Source organism: Aquarana catesbeiana, linkage group LG09 (genome assembly GCF_042186555.1).
Source record: "Aquarana catesbeiana isolate 2022-GZ linkage group LG09, ASM4218655v1, whole genome shotgun sequence".
In the NCBI taxonomy this organism is placed as follows: domain Eukaryota; kingdom Metazoa; phylum Chordata; class Amphibia; order Anura; family Ranidae; genus Aquarana; species Aquarana catesbeiana.
In genome coordinates, this window is record NC_133332.1 from 220,120,538 (window position 1) to 220,141,616 (window position 21,079).

General features: G+C 38.5%; 2 protein-coding genes across 7 annotated transcripts in view; one reads left to right on the forward strand and one right to left on the reverse strand.

Moving 5' to 3' along the window:
• LOC141108280 (ficolin-2-like) overlaps nucleotides 1-21,079 on the forward strand; it is a 173,002-nt gene that overhangs the window by 136,375 nt on the left and 15,548 nt on the right. For 3 of the 6 annotated variants that reach the window (XM_073599746.1, XM_073599748.1, XM_073599745.1), the window contains exons 2-5: nucleotides 10,907-10,999; nucleotides 11,530-11,574; nucleotides 11,845-11,880; nucleotides 12,638-12,685. In XM_073599746.1, the coding sequence (XP_073455847.1) occupies nucleotides 10,921-10,999; nucleotides 11,530-11,574; nucleotides 11,845-11,880; nucleotides 12,638-12,685 (208 nt within the window). In that variant the 5' untranslated portion in view covers nucleotides 10,907-10,920. Of the gene's footprint in view, nucleotides 1-9,535; nucleotides 9,606-10,906; nucleotides 11,000-11,529; nucleotides 11,575-11,844; nucleotides 11,881-12,637; nucleotides 12,686-21,079 lie in introns of those variants that run through there. The other 3 variants (XM_073599750.1, XM_073599749.1, XM_073599751.1) reach the window with 2 other exon arrangements.
• On the reverse strand, nucleotides 14,664-20,692 carry LOC141108278 (uncharacterized). Its single transcript, XM_073599743.1, has 2 exons — nucleotides 20,577-20,692; nucleotides 14,664-17,795 (listed from the first exon to the last, which is right to left on the reverse strand). Exon 2 carries the CDS (start codon nucleotides 16,725-16,727, stop codon nucleotides 15,249-15,251), a length of 1,479 nt encoding a protein of 492 aa, XP_073455844.1. The 5' UTR covers nucleotides 16,728-17,795; nucleotides 20,577-20,692; the 3' UTR covers nucleotides 14,664-15,248.

A 21,079-nucleotide genomic window follows, 5' to 3' on the forward strand; every position in this document is an offset into this window, starting at 1 on the left:
TCATGACTTTGTAGCAAGCGGCCTATATGGCTTGATAGATTGATGAGGCCTACATAGGGAGAAGATGATGAGGGGTTAGCCGAAACCTATAATAAAAGTGTTTTTTGTCTTGTGACTTCATCTTTTCCAGATATAATGAATCCCCTATTTAAGGATCCAGAGTTCCTTACATCTTTTATTTCCAAATATCGAGAGATGAGGAATTTGTGGGAGGTGAAACACCCTCAGTATTATGCTAAGCATGTGAGGAAGTCAACGCTGGAGAGACTTCTGGCCTTTGTCCAGGCGACCATCCCGGAAGCAACAATGGAGACATTGCTCAAGAAAATTGGGGTCTTGAGGAACATGTATAAGAGGGAGCATAAGAAGATCCAGGAATCAAGGAGATCAGGAGCATCAGCAGATGATGTTTATGTACCCAGGCTGTGGTACTATAATCAACTCCGTTTTCTGGATGACCAGAATGAAGCCAGGCCATCACTTTCAACCCTTCCCTCCACCCTTCCCTCCACCCCAGCAGAGGCTGATGAGGAGCAAGCTGGGTCTTCCATCCTGGATGAACCAGATATGACCATCTGGAGTCAGGTAAATTATTTTAACAAATATTTACTGTACTAATATTAATGATGTTAACTGGATGTTATAATTGTCTAAAATAATTTGGCACTCAAAATTGTGTATACATATCAATTGACAGTAGTGGCTAAATATGTTTGGCACCTGCTTGAAATAATTAGGGTGTCTGATTAGACTCTTTTATTAAAGAGAAGTATTCACATTGAATTTGCTATTCATGAGAAGCAAACTGTGTGTCATTGATGAACCCAAAAAAATATACTCAAACTATTGTCCTTTTTTTATACACAGGATGAGTCCATCCAGGAGGAATGTGGGGAAAGTGGCAGGCAGGAGGAGACCAGGCCCATGGACAGCCTGGAGGAGGCCGGATTCACCATCATCCTGGAGGAGGCTGGGCCCAGTGTCAGGCAGGAGGTGGCTGCTCCCAGTGAGGTGGCTGCTCCCAGTGAGGTGGCTGGGCCAAGTGAGGTGGCTGGGCCAAGTGAGGTGGCTGGGCCAAGTAGGAGCCTGACCGAATCCCAAGTGCCTCCCCTCCACCTTCCCAAAAAAAGGGCCAGGAAGGGGATGGTCACACAGGACGCATCCCTGCGCCTCATGCAAGAGGCCACTCGTTTTTTAAGGAGCCCCCCCGAAACGGAAGAATCCTATGGCTGCTACTTAGCCAGCAGGCTTCTTCAGATGAATAGGGAGCAGCGCCTCATTTGTGAGCGCCTATTTGGGGAAACAATCCATAAGGGGCTGCAGGGCACGCTAACACAAAACACCCAACTACATGAGGCAGCCCCCCCTCCTCCTCCTCCTCCTGCCACAACTGAAACACCAGAGCCACAGCCTCAAAAGAAGGCTACAGGGAAGGCTGCAGGGCAGCGTGGAGGAAAGGCTGCAGGGAAGAGAAGAAAATGATGACCTGGGTTCAGTCTGGTCTGACAGAAGACGCAGGCTGTTGTAGGACCACAGTCTGGGGACATCTAGATCATCTGCTGGTGCTGTTGATCTCTGGGATTCTTGGACCAGATTGTGCTCCCTCTTATATGGACTCCGCAAGATCCCAATTTTCTGGTACACCGACTTTTTCCAGCGTTGACTTCCTCTTTATTTTATTTTGACCATGAATAAATGGATCATTTTTTGAGTTTAGCAAAAGACTTTATGTTTTTTCTTTGAAATCATTGATTTTACACACAATGTTAAATTAACAAGGGACAACAATCTCATTGAGTTTGAAAAAAAACACACCAAAAATACATTACTAATGTTAATAATGTTCAAGTGGTAAGTCTTGAAAATCAAAAAATTTACGTAACCAAAAACGGTGCTTTGGGTTAACTTTATCTAAAAACTAAAAAATAATCACTATAAAAAAAAAAACAGAATAATGGGTTCTTTGTGGTAACTTTACAAACCTAAAAAAAAAAAAGGGGAAAAAGTATTATTAGTATGGAAACATTGTTTTTAAAATGCATACTATATCATTCATGAGATCAAAGAGAAAAAGAATCCAGAAATCAGTTTGGGAGAACTCTGATTATGAACAGCAAAACACCTTCGTTCTTTATAGAGCCTTCGTAAAGAAGAAATAAAATGCGCTGCATTCAACGATCACAGATTTTGCAGCGTGATGAATGTGCTACCTACAATACGAACACTAGTTTTACTAGACCGAGTGCTTCCGTTTAGTTTTTGCTTATGAGCATGCGTCGTTTTTTTGTCCGTCGGACTAGCATACAGACGAGCGGACTTCGGGGTCCGTCGTAGTTACGACGTAAAGATTTGAAGCATGCTTCAAATCTAAAGTCCGTCGGATTTGAGGCTAAAAAAGTCCGTTGAAAGTCCGGAGAAGCCCACACACGATCGGATTACCAGCCAGCTTTAGTCCGTCAGCGTCCGTTGGACTTTTGTAGACGAAAAGTCCGACCGTGTGTACGCGGCATAAGAGTTTTAAAAGTATTGGGATGTTGGTGGTGGTGTCGCGACATATGAGTTTCTCTATGTGGACGTGGGGAAGAATGGCCGGATGTCGGATGGTAGAGTCATCGCCCAGACCGAGTTCTACACACGGCTTCAGAATGGTGGCTTGGGATTGCCACCTGCTGAAGAGAACATGGAAGGACTCCCGTTTGTCTTTGTCGCTGATGAAGCGTTTGGGCTGGGTGATCACCTGATGCGGCCGTTCCAGATGAGGACCCTCACCCTGGACCAGAGGGTTTTTAACTATTGGCTGGCCAGAGCCAGAAGAGTGGTGGAGAATGCTTTGGGATAATGGCCAGCCGATTCCGCCTATTCCTACGACAATCAACATGGCAGAATATAAACTTAACCATATAATGCTTGCATGCTGCATTCTCCACAACTATTTAAGGAGAAATTCAATGAACTATGTTGCCTCAGTTGGGCCTGAGGCTGGACTTAACGAACAAACCCTGACGGCGCTTGAAGCTGGCCGTCCTGGCTTTCCCCCCCAAAGCACCTGCAAGGCCCATATCAAATATATGGAGTACTTTGCGGGTAGGGGGGCCATTGATATGCCAGAAAATCTTTCATAAACATTTTAAAAATACATTTTTTAGTTAAATTGAAATAAGATTTCCTTTGATTTCCTGCTTGTGTTTCTTTTAGCTGTCTCCTAGGTTATCCAATGGGCTTTTCTTTTTGGCCATTTTCTTCAACAGTGCAAACATAATTTATTTGATACATGAGGTGACAATCTCTTCTTCAGCGAACTATTATGTTGTGTGTCTGCTACACACACACCTTGTTTTTGTTGTTAATGTATGTAATGTATTAATGATAAAAATATTCATCATTTTCACCACCATGAATTAATTTTTGTGAGTCGCGAAAATGGCCTGATTGTGGCAAATTTTAAAGCACTGTGGGAGTTATTTACTAAAAGCAAATCCACTTTGCACTACAAATGCACTGCAAAAGTGCACTTGAAACTGCACTGAAAGTGCACTTGTAGTGCAAAGTGGATTTGCCTTTTGTAAATAACCCCCATTGTCACTGTAAACACCAACTTACTTAAAAGAATGGTATTTAGCATTGAAAGAAGAAGCCACACATTGTTGATTAGAACAATTTTTACTCTGTGCACATTCACATGTGCATTAGAAAGGGTTTTTTTAACAAACCAACATATTTTTAAAATAACATTTTGGCATTACAAAATAGCCTTTTAGTGGTAAACAGGCATGTTTAAAACCATAAAACAATACACAACTCAGGAACTTACAAAGTTCAACTTTGATAATTTGAAGGCAATATCAGACATTAGTATGTCCAAACTGTGTTGATATTGCCTTCATCAGATGGGGTGATGTCATCCCTGTGAAAGCCAAATTTTGAAGATGCACACAAATTAAGAGTCAAAATGGGGATTTCCTTCCTGATCCCATGCCTAATGTCAACATGTGCTAGCTCCCATCATGGGGGATCAATGGACATGTTTCGGGGCTGCAACCCCTTCCTCTCAGCTACTTGAGTTGCGAGCAAGGAGTTGCACACACAAAACGCGTACATTGATATCCCATGATGGCAGATAGCACATGTTGACACACTGTGTGCATCTTCAAAACTTGGCTTTCAATATACTTCAAAAAAGATTCAAAAATGTTAAATATATCAACAAATAGAAGAATTTAGGTGTGTTTTAGATTCTGCCTAAAACATCAATGATGTTTTTGAGTCTTTTTTCAACATCATTGATGTCTTCCTTGAGCTTTTGTAAATCCTGATTGCACACCATGATCTCCCCGATGAGGACGTGTGCACTTGCACTTGTGAAATGAGTTTCTTATTCCACAACATCCACATCACCTAAAATAAAAACCACACCATGTATTATAAATATGCAGGCATACATCTATTACCTGAAGCTGTGGTCTCAGACACTCACCTGTTGTGGTCACTATTTCGCCACACTTCATAAACCTCTCCTTCCTCTGGTTGTGGTGTTGGTATTTCCCCTTCTTTAGGAGGTTGGGGGTCCCTGGTGTCCTCTGATGTCCTGAGTCTTTTCTCCCCTATGTGAATAAAAAAAGGTATACTTAGCACACAGATATTTGAGGGCAGAAATAGGAATCTGAAACATTGCTTGGAAGTGTTGTACAATTGTCTTTTTGTGCAGAGTTCCAAGCTGAAGACATTTTTTTTACCTTTCTAAAGCTGGAATAATTAAATTTTTTGTAAAATTTTCACACATGGAGACACCCCTAGTATCCACTGGAGCACCTGTGTGGGTAACCCTAAAAAGTTTGTTCTGGTGTCCCACACTAGTACTCCTGCGTCCAGATGTGTAAACAGCTGCTGAGTGTCCTCTCCTTACACTGAATCAAGTTTGCATTTCATTCTAGTTACAAACCCATCTAGACAACAATGTACTAAACTTATTTTAATACAAATGGGCCTGAACAAATGTAGTTAACCTGGATCTGCCAAAAACATCATATTAGTGGGCAAACAAACGATGTTTACTATGAAAGATTACTGTGCCCAGGAACCTGAAAGTTGCCATTTTAAACTGTACAACAGTAAAGAAAAGCACATGGAGCAGCATGCAAGTAATAATAATAATAGGAACACACGACAACTACTTACTTTTTTGAAGAACTCTCTTGATCTTTCTGTACTGATCATGCTCCCTCAGTTTCAGATCTGACCAGCATTTCCTCAATTGATCCTTGGATCGTCGTACCCCAAAATTCCTGTGCAGACTTTTCACAACTTTAGTCATGATCTTGGCCTTTCTTTGGGTTTGGGTAAGGTCCATGCTTCCCATCATAGTCGGCCCTCTTCAAGATGTCCACCATCTCCACCATCTCTATAAAGGACATATTTGAGGCCTTAAATCTCCTCCGGGATCAAGACGTTCGTGGCTCCGGGCTTTCGTTGCTGCTGCTGCTGTCTGCATGCACGTGCTCTTTCTCCGCCATGTGCTCTCCCACTGCGCCAAAAGACAAGGGGCGGGGAATAGACTAGAAAGAACGTCTGGTGCGGGCAGAGTATCACGCATGCACAGTGTATATAAAGCGTAACACGCATGCGTTGTACGTACGATCTGTGAGCGGAGGAAGGAGTAGCGGAAGCGCCGATCGTTCTAACAAAGGTACAATTTTAACTTGGTGCATCAGTGGCCTATACTGCTTCTAGATTGAGGCCTATATTGGGACAAGATTAGGAGAGTTTAGCCTGACATTAGGGTTTGTCTTGTGTTGTGTCTTGCAGAGAAAATGGATGGCTTCAATGATCACAACTTCCTCCCCCTATTCATAGACAAGTACAGGGAGCTGCCCTGTCTGTGGCAGGTGAAACATCCGCATTATAATCATAAACAAAAGAGGCAGGCAGCGCTGGAGAAACTGCTGGAGTTGGTGAAGCCACAGATCCCCATGGCAACCATCCCCTATTTGAAGGCAAAAATTGGTGGGCTGAGGAGCACTTATAATAGGGATTGCAATAAGGTCCAGGATTCCATGAGATCAGGAGCAGCAGAAGATGCCATTTATGTCCCCAGGCTGTGGTACTATGACAGACTGCGTTTTCTGTCAGACCAGACTGAAGTCAGGCAATCGCTCTCAACCCTTCCTTCCACTCTTCCTTCCAGGCTTCCTTCCACCCCAGCTGAGGCTTCTGACGTCCAACCTGGGCCTTCCAGACAGGAAGATGTGGAGGAGCCCAGCTTGAGTCAGGTGTAGTATTGTTCTACATATTTCTTGACATAAAATTAATGATGATAACTGAATGTTATTATTCATCACTAATTGCTGATTTAATAAAGTGTTTTACATATCAATAGACAGTAGTGGTAAAAAGTGTTTGGGACAAGAATGAAAAAGGCTGGGGTCAGAATGATAGTCTTTTCTATTTGTTACATTCAATTTGCAACAATCATGAGCTGAAAATTGTGTGTGATTGATGAATAAAAAACTAAAACTATGTCCCTTTTTCATACACAGGAAAACCTCAGCCAGGAGGAGGGTGTGGAATGTGGCAGCCAGGAGGAAGCTGTGGAATGTGGCAGCCAGTAGGTGGCAGGGGTAAGTGGCAGCCAGGAGGTGGCGGGGGTAAGTGGCAGCCAGGAGGTGGCAGGGCTAAGTGGCAGCCAGGAGGTGGCCCGGCCCAGTAGCCTGACCGAATCCCAGGTCCCCCCCTCCGCCTTCCAACCAAAAGGCCCAGGAAGGGGAGTAACGTGGAGGAGGCAGCGCTTGGGCTGATTCGGGAGGCTAATGCTGCCCTCAGAACCACCCCCACTCTTCAAGAGGCCTTTGCCTCCATGGCTGCATGCAAAATGCAGGAAATGGAGGAGGGCCAACGCCTCATCTGTGAGGAAATGATGTATCTGACCCTAAATAAGGGGTTGAGGAGGCCAACTCACAACCAAATCCGACCAGTGTGAATTCGACCATCCCCCTCCTCCTCCACCTCCTGCCACAACTCCAAAACCACAGCCTAGAAGCAAGCCTGGAAGGAAGAGTGTAAGGAAGACAAGAGTGTGATGGTCTGGGTTCAGTCTGGTCTGACAAAAGACGCAGGCTGTGGTATGACCACAGCCTGGGGACATATATGTCATCTGCTGCTGTTCCTGATCTCTTGTAGTCCGGGACCGGATTGTGCTCACTATTATATGGACTCCTCAGGCTACCAATTTTGCCTGTAAAATAGTTGATGTGTGCCCTGGGGTACAAAGGCTTCGCCAATTTCACCAGTTTCCCCAGTGTTGCCTTCCTACAAGATAATAATGGTGTTGTGGTAACTTGACACACAAAACAAAAAACAATATTATGGAGAGCACTAGAATTTTTTTTTTTAAAAAGCAGGAGATCTTGATAAAAAAATAAATAAAAAAACCCACTATAAACAAAAATTAAAAACATTATTATGGAGATCTGACGAAAAAAAAAAAAATATTCAGGAGATCACAAGAAATAATAAAGAAATCATTTTTTCAGAACTCTGTGTGAATATCAGCAGCAAAACAACTTCATTATTCTAGCATTATAAAGAAGAAGAGAATGCGCTGCATTAAAAGATTTTAAAATTTGCAGCGTGATGAATGTGCTATCTCCATTACGAACGCTAGTTTTATCAGACCGATCGCTTCCGTCTCGTAATTGATTCGAGCATGCGTGGAACTTTGTGCGTCGGAATTGTGTACACGCGATCGGAATTTACAAGAACGGATTTTGTTGTCGGAAAATTTGAGATCCAGATCTCAAATTTTGTTTGTCGGAAATTCCGACGGAAAATGTCCGATGGAGCCTACACACGGTCGGAATTTCCGACAACAAGCTCCCATCGAACATTTGTTGTCAGAAAAGCCGACCCTGTGTACGCGGCATATGAAGCATTCTTCCCACTGACCACTACAGGCCATAATGCTAATGTAATGTGAGCTTTGGATATAATAATCATTGGCTTGGGTTTTCTGAGATCTGAAGGCTATTTCAGAGGTTCCTCTGTGCTTAAAAGGCTGAGAAGGGTTGTTCCAAGGGCTTGTTCATACGTGTGTCAGCCCTTGTCTACCCTCTGAAAAATGATTTGCTTTTCAGAGGTGTTTACCAGACATTGATGAGGTGATAGATCACCTCCACACCACCTGTTTTAACCCTGTAAATGATGCAGCACAATGCTTCAACATGCAGTTCCAAGACAGTTGTGGCATGGCCCCATGCACTTAAAGGGTTGCGTTCTGTGGTTCGTGCAATGCGTTTTCAGCCCATTCATTTGACAGAAGTTTTATCTCTTCCTATATTTCTATTTTTAAAAGGAGGTGTGTATCTTAAGGCATATACACAAGATACGGAAATCGGAAGTAAAATTTCGACAGAACGATCTGCTGATTTTTGTATCGTTAGTATGGCGCTTTCGACAGCTGATTCTGATTTTTCGTACGACAAAACCTGGATGTACAGACTATAACATTTTTGTCGGATGTGAACACGTCTGACTTTAATTTAATTAATACGGTTTTCGTCTGAATAAAATCATAAGAGCAAGACTATGCATGCTCAGAAACGAAAGAATACATACAAAACCATTCAACATATTACGTCACTTATGAAATTGAATTCTGTCATACGAGAATTTTCATATGGTGAGTAACCTGTTCACTGTCGACATAAAACTAGCATGCAACAAAAAACAAACGTTCATCCGAAAATATGATCGTGTGTACGAGGCTTCAGAGTACATGCACACATGATGAATAAAGTGCTATCTGTCTGAGTGAAATCTTTCTCATCTTCACATTTAGGTGTAGTGCACCTATTGACAGAAAACTTGTGCTACGTAGAAAACAATGGTAACGCATGTAAAATAAAATGAACATGTTTAATGTGAGGTCAACAAATATTTTGTAATATTGAGATGTAATGGCCCCTTTAAATTAAAAAAACACAACTTTTTTCATAAGGGAATCAAATTTAACCCTGATTGGGGGGGGGGGGGGGGGGGGTGGAGTATTTTGGTACAGTCTGTATCTGCACTGCAGAAATTTCCCACCCACTTCATATTTTGGCAGGAAGTTTTAGAAATTCTCTCCCAATGGGTCACAGCCTGCAGTAAAAACCTAACATGGATCCTATTTCGTCTGCACATGGAATTGGACTTAACAATGACATTTGTAAAATGAACCTTTTTATGTTGCAACTTTTGAAGTGTTAACTCTTGTTGACTTAAAATATCAATAACATCTTTCCTGTCATCAGAATTGAAATGGAGTGTTGAACATTGGCAGCTGGCTTGTTTGAGGACACCAAGAGCATTTGTTAAATGATATTTCTGTGATACAAATGTGACACATTCCCAGAGTAATGCCATTGTTTTTGAGGTTGCGCAATGATTTCCATAGTTTTTAAAGACAGTATGGTTATTATTCCTACTGGACTTTGACTGTGTATAAATAGTGTCAGACATACCAGGGCAAGAAGAGAAGCCGGTTGAAAGATCAGGAGTTGCGATGTTGGCCCTACCCGTTGTGGTCCTCTTTCTGCTCACCACACTCAGTAAAGCTGAGGAAACATGTTCTGGTGAGATATTATTTATATATTCTTTAAAGAAACTTTAACTATGGGGTCAAGTTTTGGGGTAAATATTTGTCTATGAAATTCTCTAAATAATTTTGACTTAACTCTTATTAAAGAGTAAGTCCATTCAAAAGTGATATTTTAGTCATGGTTGGAACTTAATGGGCTGAATCAGGCTCTGCCTTCTTAACAGCCAACAGTCCTTGTTTGCTTCAGAACTGTTCTTCCCCTACAAGTGTATAGAGATGCAAAAGCAGCTTAAAGGGGTTGTGTAAAGTCTTGTTTTTTTTTTTTTTTTAAATAATAAACATGTCATACTTACCTACTCTGTGCAAGGGTTTTGCACAGAGTGGCCCCGATCCTCCTCTTCTGGGATCCCTCCACAGTGCTCCTGGCTCCTCCTCTTCTCAAGTGCCCCGACGGAGCTTTGTTCCTGGGGGCACTCATGCGGGCGTGCTCCCGAGTCCTGCTGCTGCGTCCATAGAGACAGGCAGCAGGACCCGGCCCCGCCGTCATTGGATTTGATTGACAGCAGTGGGAGCCAATGGATGCATTAAGCCATAGAATGCATTAAGGTGAAAAACCCTGAGGGTTTACAAACCCTTTAAAGCAGGTCAAATGCAGGTGATCTGAATTCTGAATGATCTCATAAGCATTTCGAACTAAGGTCAAAACCAAACACTGTGTTTGCCCTTTGAAGTCTGTCAACACTTGTTCTATATGTTTTGCTAGCTTCAGCAGTGAGATCTCCCTGCCACAATTACTGACTTTCTGCCTGTCCACCTGGGAGTTTTCCTTTTTTTGTTGGTTGTCCATCTTTGTGTGTTCCAGCTCCTTCTGTTACATTGTCCATGATATAAAATCCTATATACTGTATATTAAAAGCTATCTAGAACTGGAAGCTAACTTAAACTAGAAATACAATCACAACACTTATAGTGTTCTGCTTTCTTTGTATCCGTTTATCCTGCAGAACTCATTAGACGTTACCATTTGGTTTCCTAATAGCTGCAGTTGTTAAATGGAACTGGAAACTTTGGTTGGGAGATCTTACCCCTGGAGTAGTTGAGTGATATTAGAAACCAGTATTTGATTCAACATGTTGGCAGCCAATAGAAAATGTAATATCAGTTGTGTCATTTTTTCATTGCTGTATTACACACATACAAATCTATAGATTATACCTGAGCAATTACTCAGCTTCCCTGCTGAATAAAACCTCAGCCACACATAGAAGGCTGTATTTTTCATCAGGGGGACCTATCTGGTGATCTTATAATCATTTTTTTTCACTTTTGTGCAAGCTGGAACTGAGCAAATGACCTTCCTAAGGGGATGTCCTGGGACCCCTGGAGCCCAAGGAGATAAAGGAGAACCTGGAGTACCTGGAGAGAGAGGTTGGTATGACTTTCATATAACATGGTAAATATATAAGGAATTGAACTGTTGAGACAAAAAAATTACATCAGGATGGCTGATAAAGAGCAACCCCATTCATAATTTCTTCATTTTGGGTGGAGTACAGTCTCCATAGCAAACTGATCATTTGGTCATTTGGTACTGGAGGGTGTGATACAATATTTATGGGTCCTGCACTTCTTGGGTGCAGTTCTTCTTGGGTGGTAAAGGAAACCCATCATGAGAGAAATACACTGGCTGTCAATGCTGATTTTCTCCTGAAAATGATATTGGCTTGGCTGTCAGCTGATAATCTGTCTTCAGCATTTTCTGAATCACTGGCTAGGGGAAAAGGATGGAGACCAGGAACTGAGGAGTAAAAGTACTGCAGATCTGTTCAAACACAAATGTTTTTCACCAATTATGACAGCTTGCAATGTTCATGTTCTTTATTTGTGAAGTTTCTGCCTATGTTCATGAGTATTAAGAAGAATAAATATAAATATATATATTTTTTATCATTTATTAGGTCTGCCAGGCATTCCAGGGTTGTCTGGTCTTCCAGGAAAGAAAGGTTGGTTGTTTATCAAAATCTTACAAAACCAATTTGTTTTTATGGGTTCTGACACTGTGAACTGCATATTCTTTACTGATTATGCATAATGTAATAATAAAAACCATGTGACAAGGTGAGCCACTTTCCTCACCAGAAATACTCTGTGCTGCTGGAGAATCTTTCACTGTGTCACTTTACTATACAACTTATATTAACTATAATATACTACTATATGCAGTTTACTCTCTCTACCTTTTAGACTATATAATTGTGTGTCATTTAATGTAGGAGATCCAGGAAATCCAGGCATGCCAGGAACAAAAGGTAAGCTATAAGATGTAATATGCAATGTATTCTTATGGTCAGAAGGTTTAAAGAGACCTACACAAACAGCATTACTCCCATGTGTGATTCAAATCAAACGTACCAAGCCAACATCCAATTTGGAATTTTCAAGACATGCAAACAGAGTAAGCAGGTCTTTTTAGATACAGGAATTTAAGACATTCTTTTACTGATCTATGTATACAAAATCATCATAAGAAAAAAAGTATATTATGGCTGATTATGTTGAAGTTGAGTACCTTGAAACATTGTTTTGAATAACATAGTAACAAGTTCATCCAACATTGATACATACTAAGTGCATGATATGTTGCCTTATATGCTGAAGTCTGCCACAAAATTTGGCCTTTCTCAACACATTTTATGAAACAAAGCCCACTTCTTTGGGAGAATAAAAGGCTATATAAATGATATGTTATAAGCAAGTGCTACACTTATCAGTGATTATATCCTAATATAACATACACTATGTAATGTACTTACACAAGTCAATCAAATGATATTTTCTAGCCAGCCATATAGAATTAAAAATAGAAACATCCAATGTTATGCATTGCCATACATCTGACCTTGGGACTGTGGTGAGAAAAACCAGAGGGGGCTCCCCCAAAGTGATCACATCCTGTCCCTGGTCCATTGGATAGCACATAATTACTTTGGGAGAGCTTCCTCCACCATGTAATTGTTTGCAAACCCCATGTTTTTTAAAAAAAACTTTCTTTTCCTTAATGCATAGGGGAAAGGGGAGAGAAGGGAGACCCGGGCTCTCCGGAAATCACACATGGTAACAGAGACTCGTTTATATATTATTTTTATATATGTATGCTTGCAAGGTAAAAACAGCTTAATCTACATGAAAATGCCTCCAGGTAATCTCGGGGCAGGAACTTAAGGGTCACCATACTATGTACGGTATAGTCACATTGATGTAAATGTTCAAACTCTATACAATTTTAAAGCAAAAATATAGGAAAATATTTAGAAAAATAATGCACTTAAGAATTTAGTAAAATATCCTTAAATGTATTTTAAATAGTACCTCAGCCTGTCTTTTTATATATATATTTTTTTTGTAGTTCTCTTCCCCCAAAGGATTTATACTGAAAAATGAAGGGACAGCACCACAAATCCATCAAGCTTTATTGCTTTAAACCAGGGCTCTCTAATTTTTTTCAAAGTCCACCTTAGGAGTCCTCCTGTACATCAGAGTCTTCATAAGAGTTCCCTCTTATATCAGGGTCCCCATCAGAGCTCTCCTTACATCAGAGTATGTCTTAGGAGTTGTCCCTTAAATCAAAATCCTCATTAGATTCCTCCCTTATATCAGAGTTCCTCATACATCAGTGTCCCCATTGGAGTCTCCCCTTACACAAGGGCCTTCATCGGAGTCCCCCTTACATCATGCTCCCAATCAGAGTCCCCTGTTACATCATGGTCCCCATCAGCGTCCCTTCTTACATCAGGATGCCCATCAGAGTCCCAGCTTGCATCAGTGTCCCCATGAGAGTCCCTTTTACACCAGGGTCTCCATCAGAGCCTCCCCTTACAACAGGGTCCTCATCAGCAGACACCATCTGATAAGGATACTCAGCCTGTGCAAATCAGTTGTGAACGAATAAAATCTTGTAGTGGGCTAGATGTGGCCCACATGCAGGCAGAGTCAAACAAACATGGACTTATGTTTCATTCCTGGGTACCACTAACAAGCCTCTTGCCCTTATTCTTGGTCCCTGCTCCCAGTATACATTCACCAGCTTATGTACATTACCATGCCTGACACTTCATCCTGTATTCTTCCCAGCAGTACCAGGTGCAGGTTCTTAATATAGGTCGTTAGTAGTAAGAAGAGGTGAGTTAAATAATTTTTTCACAGCTTTCTTGCACAATTTCAAGGCACACAACTTCAGGCATGTAACTGCATGGCAAACAGCTTCTCACCAATATGCAGAACCATTTTTAAGGCAGGGCAAAAGGGGCAGCTGCACTAAACCCCATGATTGTTGTGGGGCCCAAAGCAGCTGCTTCATACTTGCCAACTATCCCAGTTTAAATTCCCTTATCACTTGAGGTTTTAGTCCCATGCTGTATTCCCGATATCTCAGTGCAAAGTGTTGTTGCTGCTGCCCAGCTCTGCCCTATTGCCATGTACAGATGACTCACTTGCCGACCCTGTGTTTACATGTAAATAACCAACATTAACCACTAGGCGTCCGCGCTATAGCTGAAAGACGGCTACAGCGCGGACTCCAATTGCCGGGAGGGCGTCCCTGGACGTCCTCCTGTTCATTTCCGCAATGCACGCTCCCGGGAGCGCGCATCGGGGAAATTCTGCTCTGGCCGTGTCCCTTGGACACAGCCAGTCACAGATCGCCGTAAACGGCCAATCACAGCGGCCGTTTACAGCGCGATCCGAGCTTCCAATGAGAGATGATCTCAAATGTAAACATATGAGATCATCTCTCATTGCCAGCTTTCTCTCCTGAAATAAATGGCTTAATATTGTATAAAAAGCCTTCAATAATGATGTTTTCTCGTGAGACGAATTTTGGAATTATTTCTGCTTGAGTCAGCTTAAATCAAACTGTGTGTTTTATTGTACACACATAAACTTGGAAAATACTTACAAAAATAGTACATTCATATTCAGAATTAGTGTTGTTTCATATATGCAAAAAATGTTCAAATATAGTTCATTTGTTTCAAAGATCTGAAAATCTTTAGACATGTGCTTTCCTTTGTCATGGCCTATTAAAAATGGCCGATTAACTTCTTGTGTCCTGGAAGAAATGCTGTATGCATAGAATAGCTGTGTGTCTTGAAGAGGGAGATGTGTCTGGCTTTGAAGCAGAAGGTAGCAAGAGGCAGAAGGCTGTTTATCCTTTGAATATATGAACTCAGTCTTTCAAATTCGCGCCCAAACACAAATCCCTCCCATACACTCCCCTTTCTCCTCCTTCCTAAAAGTGGGGGCTAACAGAGAGCAACATCTGTTTTTACTTTACCAAACCTTTTAAACATGAAACCAGATATATGTGAGAGACTATCAGACCTCTTAAAACATAAACGCATATATCAAACAGAGTATCGGTTACATAGGAAGATTTTCAACCCATACATATATTATTTACAAAATCCATCAAATTCTGACAGGGTCTTGACCTGCAGTCTTAGTCAATGAATCGCCATCTGGATATCACTAGCTCAAAGTCCTATCATTCACACAAGTATGGAAAATGCATATTCTTTTTAATAAAGCCAATTCAAATTTAGATATTAAGAATATAACATTCCCCTCTGAAATATGAATAACAATCATATTTTATCCATACATAGCATACATGTCCCATTCATACTGACTTTGATCCAATAACTCCAAATGTATTTCCATCATCAATCGAGTTTGCAATACCAAAACCCATCTTTCTCTTAAGCTTATTTTGCAATAAATCATCTCCTTTCTTGATTTCATTTCTAATTCGATAATATAATTTTTTCATTCTAAACATCAAACATAACTGGAATATAATGAATAACATAATAATAATAAAAAGAATAACTATAGGATGTGATAAAATATTTCCTGCTGCTGAGGTTATTGAAGTTTTTCCCCAAATTGATACACTATTACTGATTTTTTTCCACCAATTACTTCCTGAAAATTCTGACCATTGATGAGATATCTCTTGCAAATTACCTTGTTCATGTTTAAACAATATTTCTGCATTCTGAAGTTCCTCAGCCAAAGCTATCAATAAACCTTTATCCTTCTGAATTATATTTGCCCATTCTTCCCAAGGAAATTCATCTATCTGAGATATATTATATTGTGTGGGAAGAGCACTTATATTTTTCATAAGCATATTTGTTAAGTTTGTTCTAAACCCATTAATACTTATTGCTACAATGTCTCCTTCTGTACAATACAAGCCTTGATTTAGGTTTTCTGTATTTGTACAAGAAGAGAAAAAAGTTTTAACCCTTTCTGTATCTGACATGATCTGAAAACAAACCTTCTTTTTATCTACACGAGTAATTAATTCAGAAATTGTTTCAACATTTTCTATTCTTGCTGAACATAATGTATGATTATGATAACAAGAATGAAAAATACTTTTATCTTGATTGGGTAAACAGATAACTTTAGACTGAAATTGTAAACATGATGACAAATCTAATTGTTCTAATTCAGAATTTTCATTGTTAAATGCAAAATCTGTATACTGTAATTTATAATACAATAATTGTGTATTGCTGACGGGTAATCCCAAGACAGTGATTGGAACCAAAATTTGTTCTTGTCCTGCTATTGGAATCATAGAAGAACTATAACAAACATCCTGTTTACATCCTATCCATTTATTTACCCTTAAATCTGTATAATTTATAGCATATACATATTCTCTGGGTAAATTCTGTAAAATGCCAAGAGGGGTTATTCCACTCTGAAATGCTTGTGCAATTATTTTAAAATTAGTGGAATATTCAGTCTGGATCTCTAAACATGCTCTGGCAATATGAGAATGTTGTTCACTTAACATTAAATCAAGAGTAATATTTTGAAGATGTAAAATAGATGGACCCATTATATTAGCTGTTTTAATAACCATATTTTCTAAAATTTCATTTACATTTCTCTGTATTTTAATCCCATTACTACCCACTAAACCAGCTGTCTCAAGATCAGACTTTAAAGTATTAATGTCCATACTATTAGTAATATTCCCAATTGTGCCAATCCCTCCTAAAATACCTTCAACAATACCACGCTTATTTCTGTTATGATTTCTATTATTAATTCCAAACCATCTTTCAATACCCAATTCCATATTAACCAAATGTCCTTGACATTGTGGAAACCTTGTAGAAATTTTCCATTCTGAAACATTAACGTTCCACAATATAATGACAAACTTTTCCCTCTCTCAAAAGAGTTCTGGATTGGAAATGGTTAATCTGAAATGGATTTGCTGAGACACTTTTCTTACCAACACATGGAGTTTTCCTAGGAGACCTTACAACAACACTTGCCTTCGCACATTTCATTGGATAATTTACTATTGATATGCAACATTCATATATACCAGTATCATTCAAAGATACTCTCATTTATTGATAAGCAAATGTATTATTGATCCAATTCACACTACCATAAATTCCTTTATGAATTATCATAGTAGAACTGTGAAGAAAACTTCCCAAAAATTCATCGTTCCTTTTCCAAGTTACCAATGAATCTTGAGGTACATATATTTTTTTGTTTTACATATCAAATGCAAACTATCAATATCTTCAAACATATTTAAAGATTGTTACCTTTTACAAATACTGACCAAAAACTCCTTCCCAAAATATTACATTCAAAAGTTCCGGGTTCTGTTGTTTAACCTATAAGATCCCAGCATTTTAACAAAATGTGTTTTGGATTCTATTTTAACATTTACCTCAACATTATTTCTACGAATGAAATATAATTCCATACAGCAATCATATCCCTGTCCTACAAATACATATCCATACAATTCTTCAGCTGTATTGTTATCAACGTATCTAGAATTATATTCTGTCATTTGTATTGTATTTATCACTCTTGTCCTCTGTATTAATATCAATGTCTTTATCACTTTTATCATCTATATTGATATCAGTGTCTAGATCTCTTTTGTTTCTGAATAATGTAATGTCTTTGTAGTGTAATTCTTCAATCCTGTTAACCTCTGCATAGCTGGAACAGTTTGTGATATATTTTACCACAGATAAAATTGTCACTAGGGAAAAGATGCATCCTGTGACGATGATAAATCTTCTCTCTTTAACACTTTCTTTTATTGAACTGACATCTTTTCTTCTTTTTTGGAATCCACGATTCCTCCAGGTTAATGAAATATAATTCATTCCTAGGAAAAATAAAAGCAGCATCATTTATCTCAGAATATTACATTTGTTATACCCACATTTTTATTTATACATGCTTTTTCACTAAATTGAGAAATCCTTGAACTAGTACCATTGTCCCTTGAACATCCAAGATGTCAAATGGACCTTCCCAATTACTTTGCCATGGTCCACTTCTCCTTAAACTTTAGTTCCGCCTATGATGTGTATCTCACCATCTCTGGGTGTGACCTTACACATGGCAACTCTTTAATCACCATTTTCTTTCTGTATAAACTTATGCTAACAGCATCTAATTTTTTTATTTAAATAAATCTTTCCGTTCCTAATCATCAATCTTGGTAAACCGTTTATCTTGAATAAAAGATAATTTTGGTTTTAATAATAAAATAACAAAATGTTACAAGAATCAGATATGTGTGTGTGAATGTAACAACAATTATCATGCTGTGTATGTGTCTTGTGTATACTGGAGTGAATGTCTGTTGCAACATCAGCTGGAGTGCATGTCTGCCAAAAAAACTCTGTTACAGGCATTCTACTCCTAAAAAAACAAACCCCCTCCTTTTCTTATTCAGAAAGTTTTTTTTTTTGTCTTGTAGTCCCACAGATGCAGACTCTCAATGAGTATTCCCCCCTCCTTTTTAAAAAAGTGGGTGTCACATCACTCTCAAATTCCTAAGGGTGGGGCTATGAGCTCTGTGAGTAACCATTTAACTTATACAATACAAGTTTCTTTAAACTTCTAAAACAAATACTACATATCAGTATATATATACAAATTGTCTTTTAATAATTTCCTAAACAAGGAATATTGTAAAATAAGGAAATTATGATCTTTTAACTCAAACTTAAAAATGTGTGGAAGGACCATTTTTTTCATACAAGTAACTGCATATAACACAATTCTATTCAAATTGTCCTGTATCATCTATAACCAAAACACTGTTGTGCAAAAGGAGCACAAAATACCAAAAGAAATATCATTTTCTGAATGACATTTATGATATGATACATGAAATCTCTGTCCTATTCCCAAGATTTTACACATTATCTGCATGATTTTACCTATAAAATGGAATCCTCTGCCACTACTGAGGTTTGCTAGTATACCCCTAACTAGAAAAACATGATTAATCCATATCCTGCCAGTAATTAAAATATCTTTGTACACAGATTAGACAATATTTAATTACTCTGTCTACTGTCTTTTCCAATTTGTCCCAATAGAATTTCTCTTTAAGAACTTCAAGCAATTTTTGCTTACCAAAGTGATCTAAACTGTCATAGTTAAATTTAGTGAATTCCACCTGTAGGTGTTGTGGTACATTAAAATATAGAAAATCCATCTAAGTCATGATATTAGATCCAGTTATCATTAACCAAAATTTAGATCTTATATCACCTGATGAGGACTCAAAAAATTGATTAATCTTTTAATCCTCTGAAAACGAAGGAAAATCTTATATTTGTTTTTTCCACAACATAATTTTGACCATATTCAGGTTAAAATCACTAATTCTCCATACAAATCTGCATCCTTTGCTAATTGAGTACAAAGCTGTTAATTACCCCCTTATCAGATGAACTAAACCTCTCAATGTTGAACAAAAAATGCTGAACAAAAAATAAAAAATTAAAATCATAATAATCATAACTGGGAAAAATTAATAAAAAATTAATAATCCAAAGGATTATCCTTGAAAATACTAAAAATATATCAAATAAAAACCAAATCTCTGAACCTCAAATCATAACTTTATTATCCATAGCAAAGAATCAATAACCAGAAAATCCTTACCATCCATGCAGTTCATTTAAGGACTGCTAACATTGTTTTTCACACTGTTATATGATACATAGTGATACCTTTCCTGTCTTAATGGACTATTTGCAGTTTGCAATCTTTGCATTTGGGTCTTAAAAGGGAAATTAGTTTGATTATTATGGCCTCTATACCTCAAATTACTACACCAGCGCACAGAATACACTTCATAGCGTCTTGGCATCGTTTTCGGATAATACAATCTCTTTTGTATATCGTTATTATTAGCCATCACACAAAACCTAGCTATGTGACCCTCTCTTTTGCAAACTAAACATTTAAGAGTTGTTTTTTTTGCATATACCTTTCTTTGAGTATATGGCGATGAAAATTTACATTTCTGTTGAATATTACTATTATTCAAATCAACAGACTTCACACTTTCATTGTCTGAGGAAATATTAACCTCCTCAAATGACTCCACTGTGTCAAATCCAGAATTGGCATCATTATCCCTCGCCTCTGACTTTGTCACGTGTTCATAAGCTAAACACTGAGCATGTGCAGAAGACTGAGCTTGCAATAATTGCGTTTTAAGCAAACTTAACATTCTCTTGTTCAATTTCTTTCTGAGTTAAAAAAGTAATACAACTTTCTTTTTCCTTAAACGATTCCAATAATGCATTCATTTTATGTTCTAATGCATCTTTTTCAATCAATAATTGTTCAATATGTAAATTCTGTGTTTGTGCAATTTCTGTTACACTTTGCCTTTGTTTTCCTGGCATATCAAAAACCATTGCATTGAAAACTGTAACTAATTTCATCACATTACTTAATTTCCTCTTAGATTTAGCTAATGAAAATCTATTCTTCTCAATTTCTTTATTTGCCTGTAGGCATTGATTATACATTGATTGCCATAACTTAGTGTCTGAAATATAACTGGCTAAACCTTCAAATTCTAAATTACTTTCGTCAGCTATAACATTTATAAATTCCATATTTTGGTACTCACCGAATATAAAACTTTTCCGTTTTCCGCTGGACTCTAATTAAACCGTCTGTCAAGACTGCTGTATCCAAATCCTCTGGTCTTCACACAATCAAACATCAAAAACATCTGGCGTTTCTAGGTTCTTTCAATAATTGCGAAATTTTTTCCTGTTCATCACATTTCCCCTCTGATCAACGGAAGAAGAACGTGGCACAAAAACTTCTGACGATTGAAACTGGCTGGCGTCCGCCAATGAAATAAATGGCTTATAATTGTATAAAAAGCCTTCAATAATGATGTTTTCTCGTCAGACGAATTTTGGAATTATTTCTGCTTGAGTCAGCTTAAATCAAACTGTGTGTTTTATTGTACACACATAAACTTGGAAAATACTTACAAAAATAGTACATTCATATTCAGAATTAGTGTTGTTTCATATATGCAAAAAATGTTCAAATATAGTTCATTTGTTTCAAAGATCTGAAAATCTTTAGACATGTGCTTTCCTTTGTCATGGCCTATTA

Coding starts and splice junctions, on each gene's coding strand:
- LOC141108278 (XM_073599743.1), bottom strand. CDS start 16,727: ATGGAATTGGGTATTGAAAGATGGTTTGGAATTAATAATAGAAATCAT.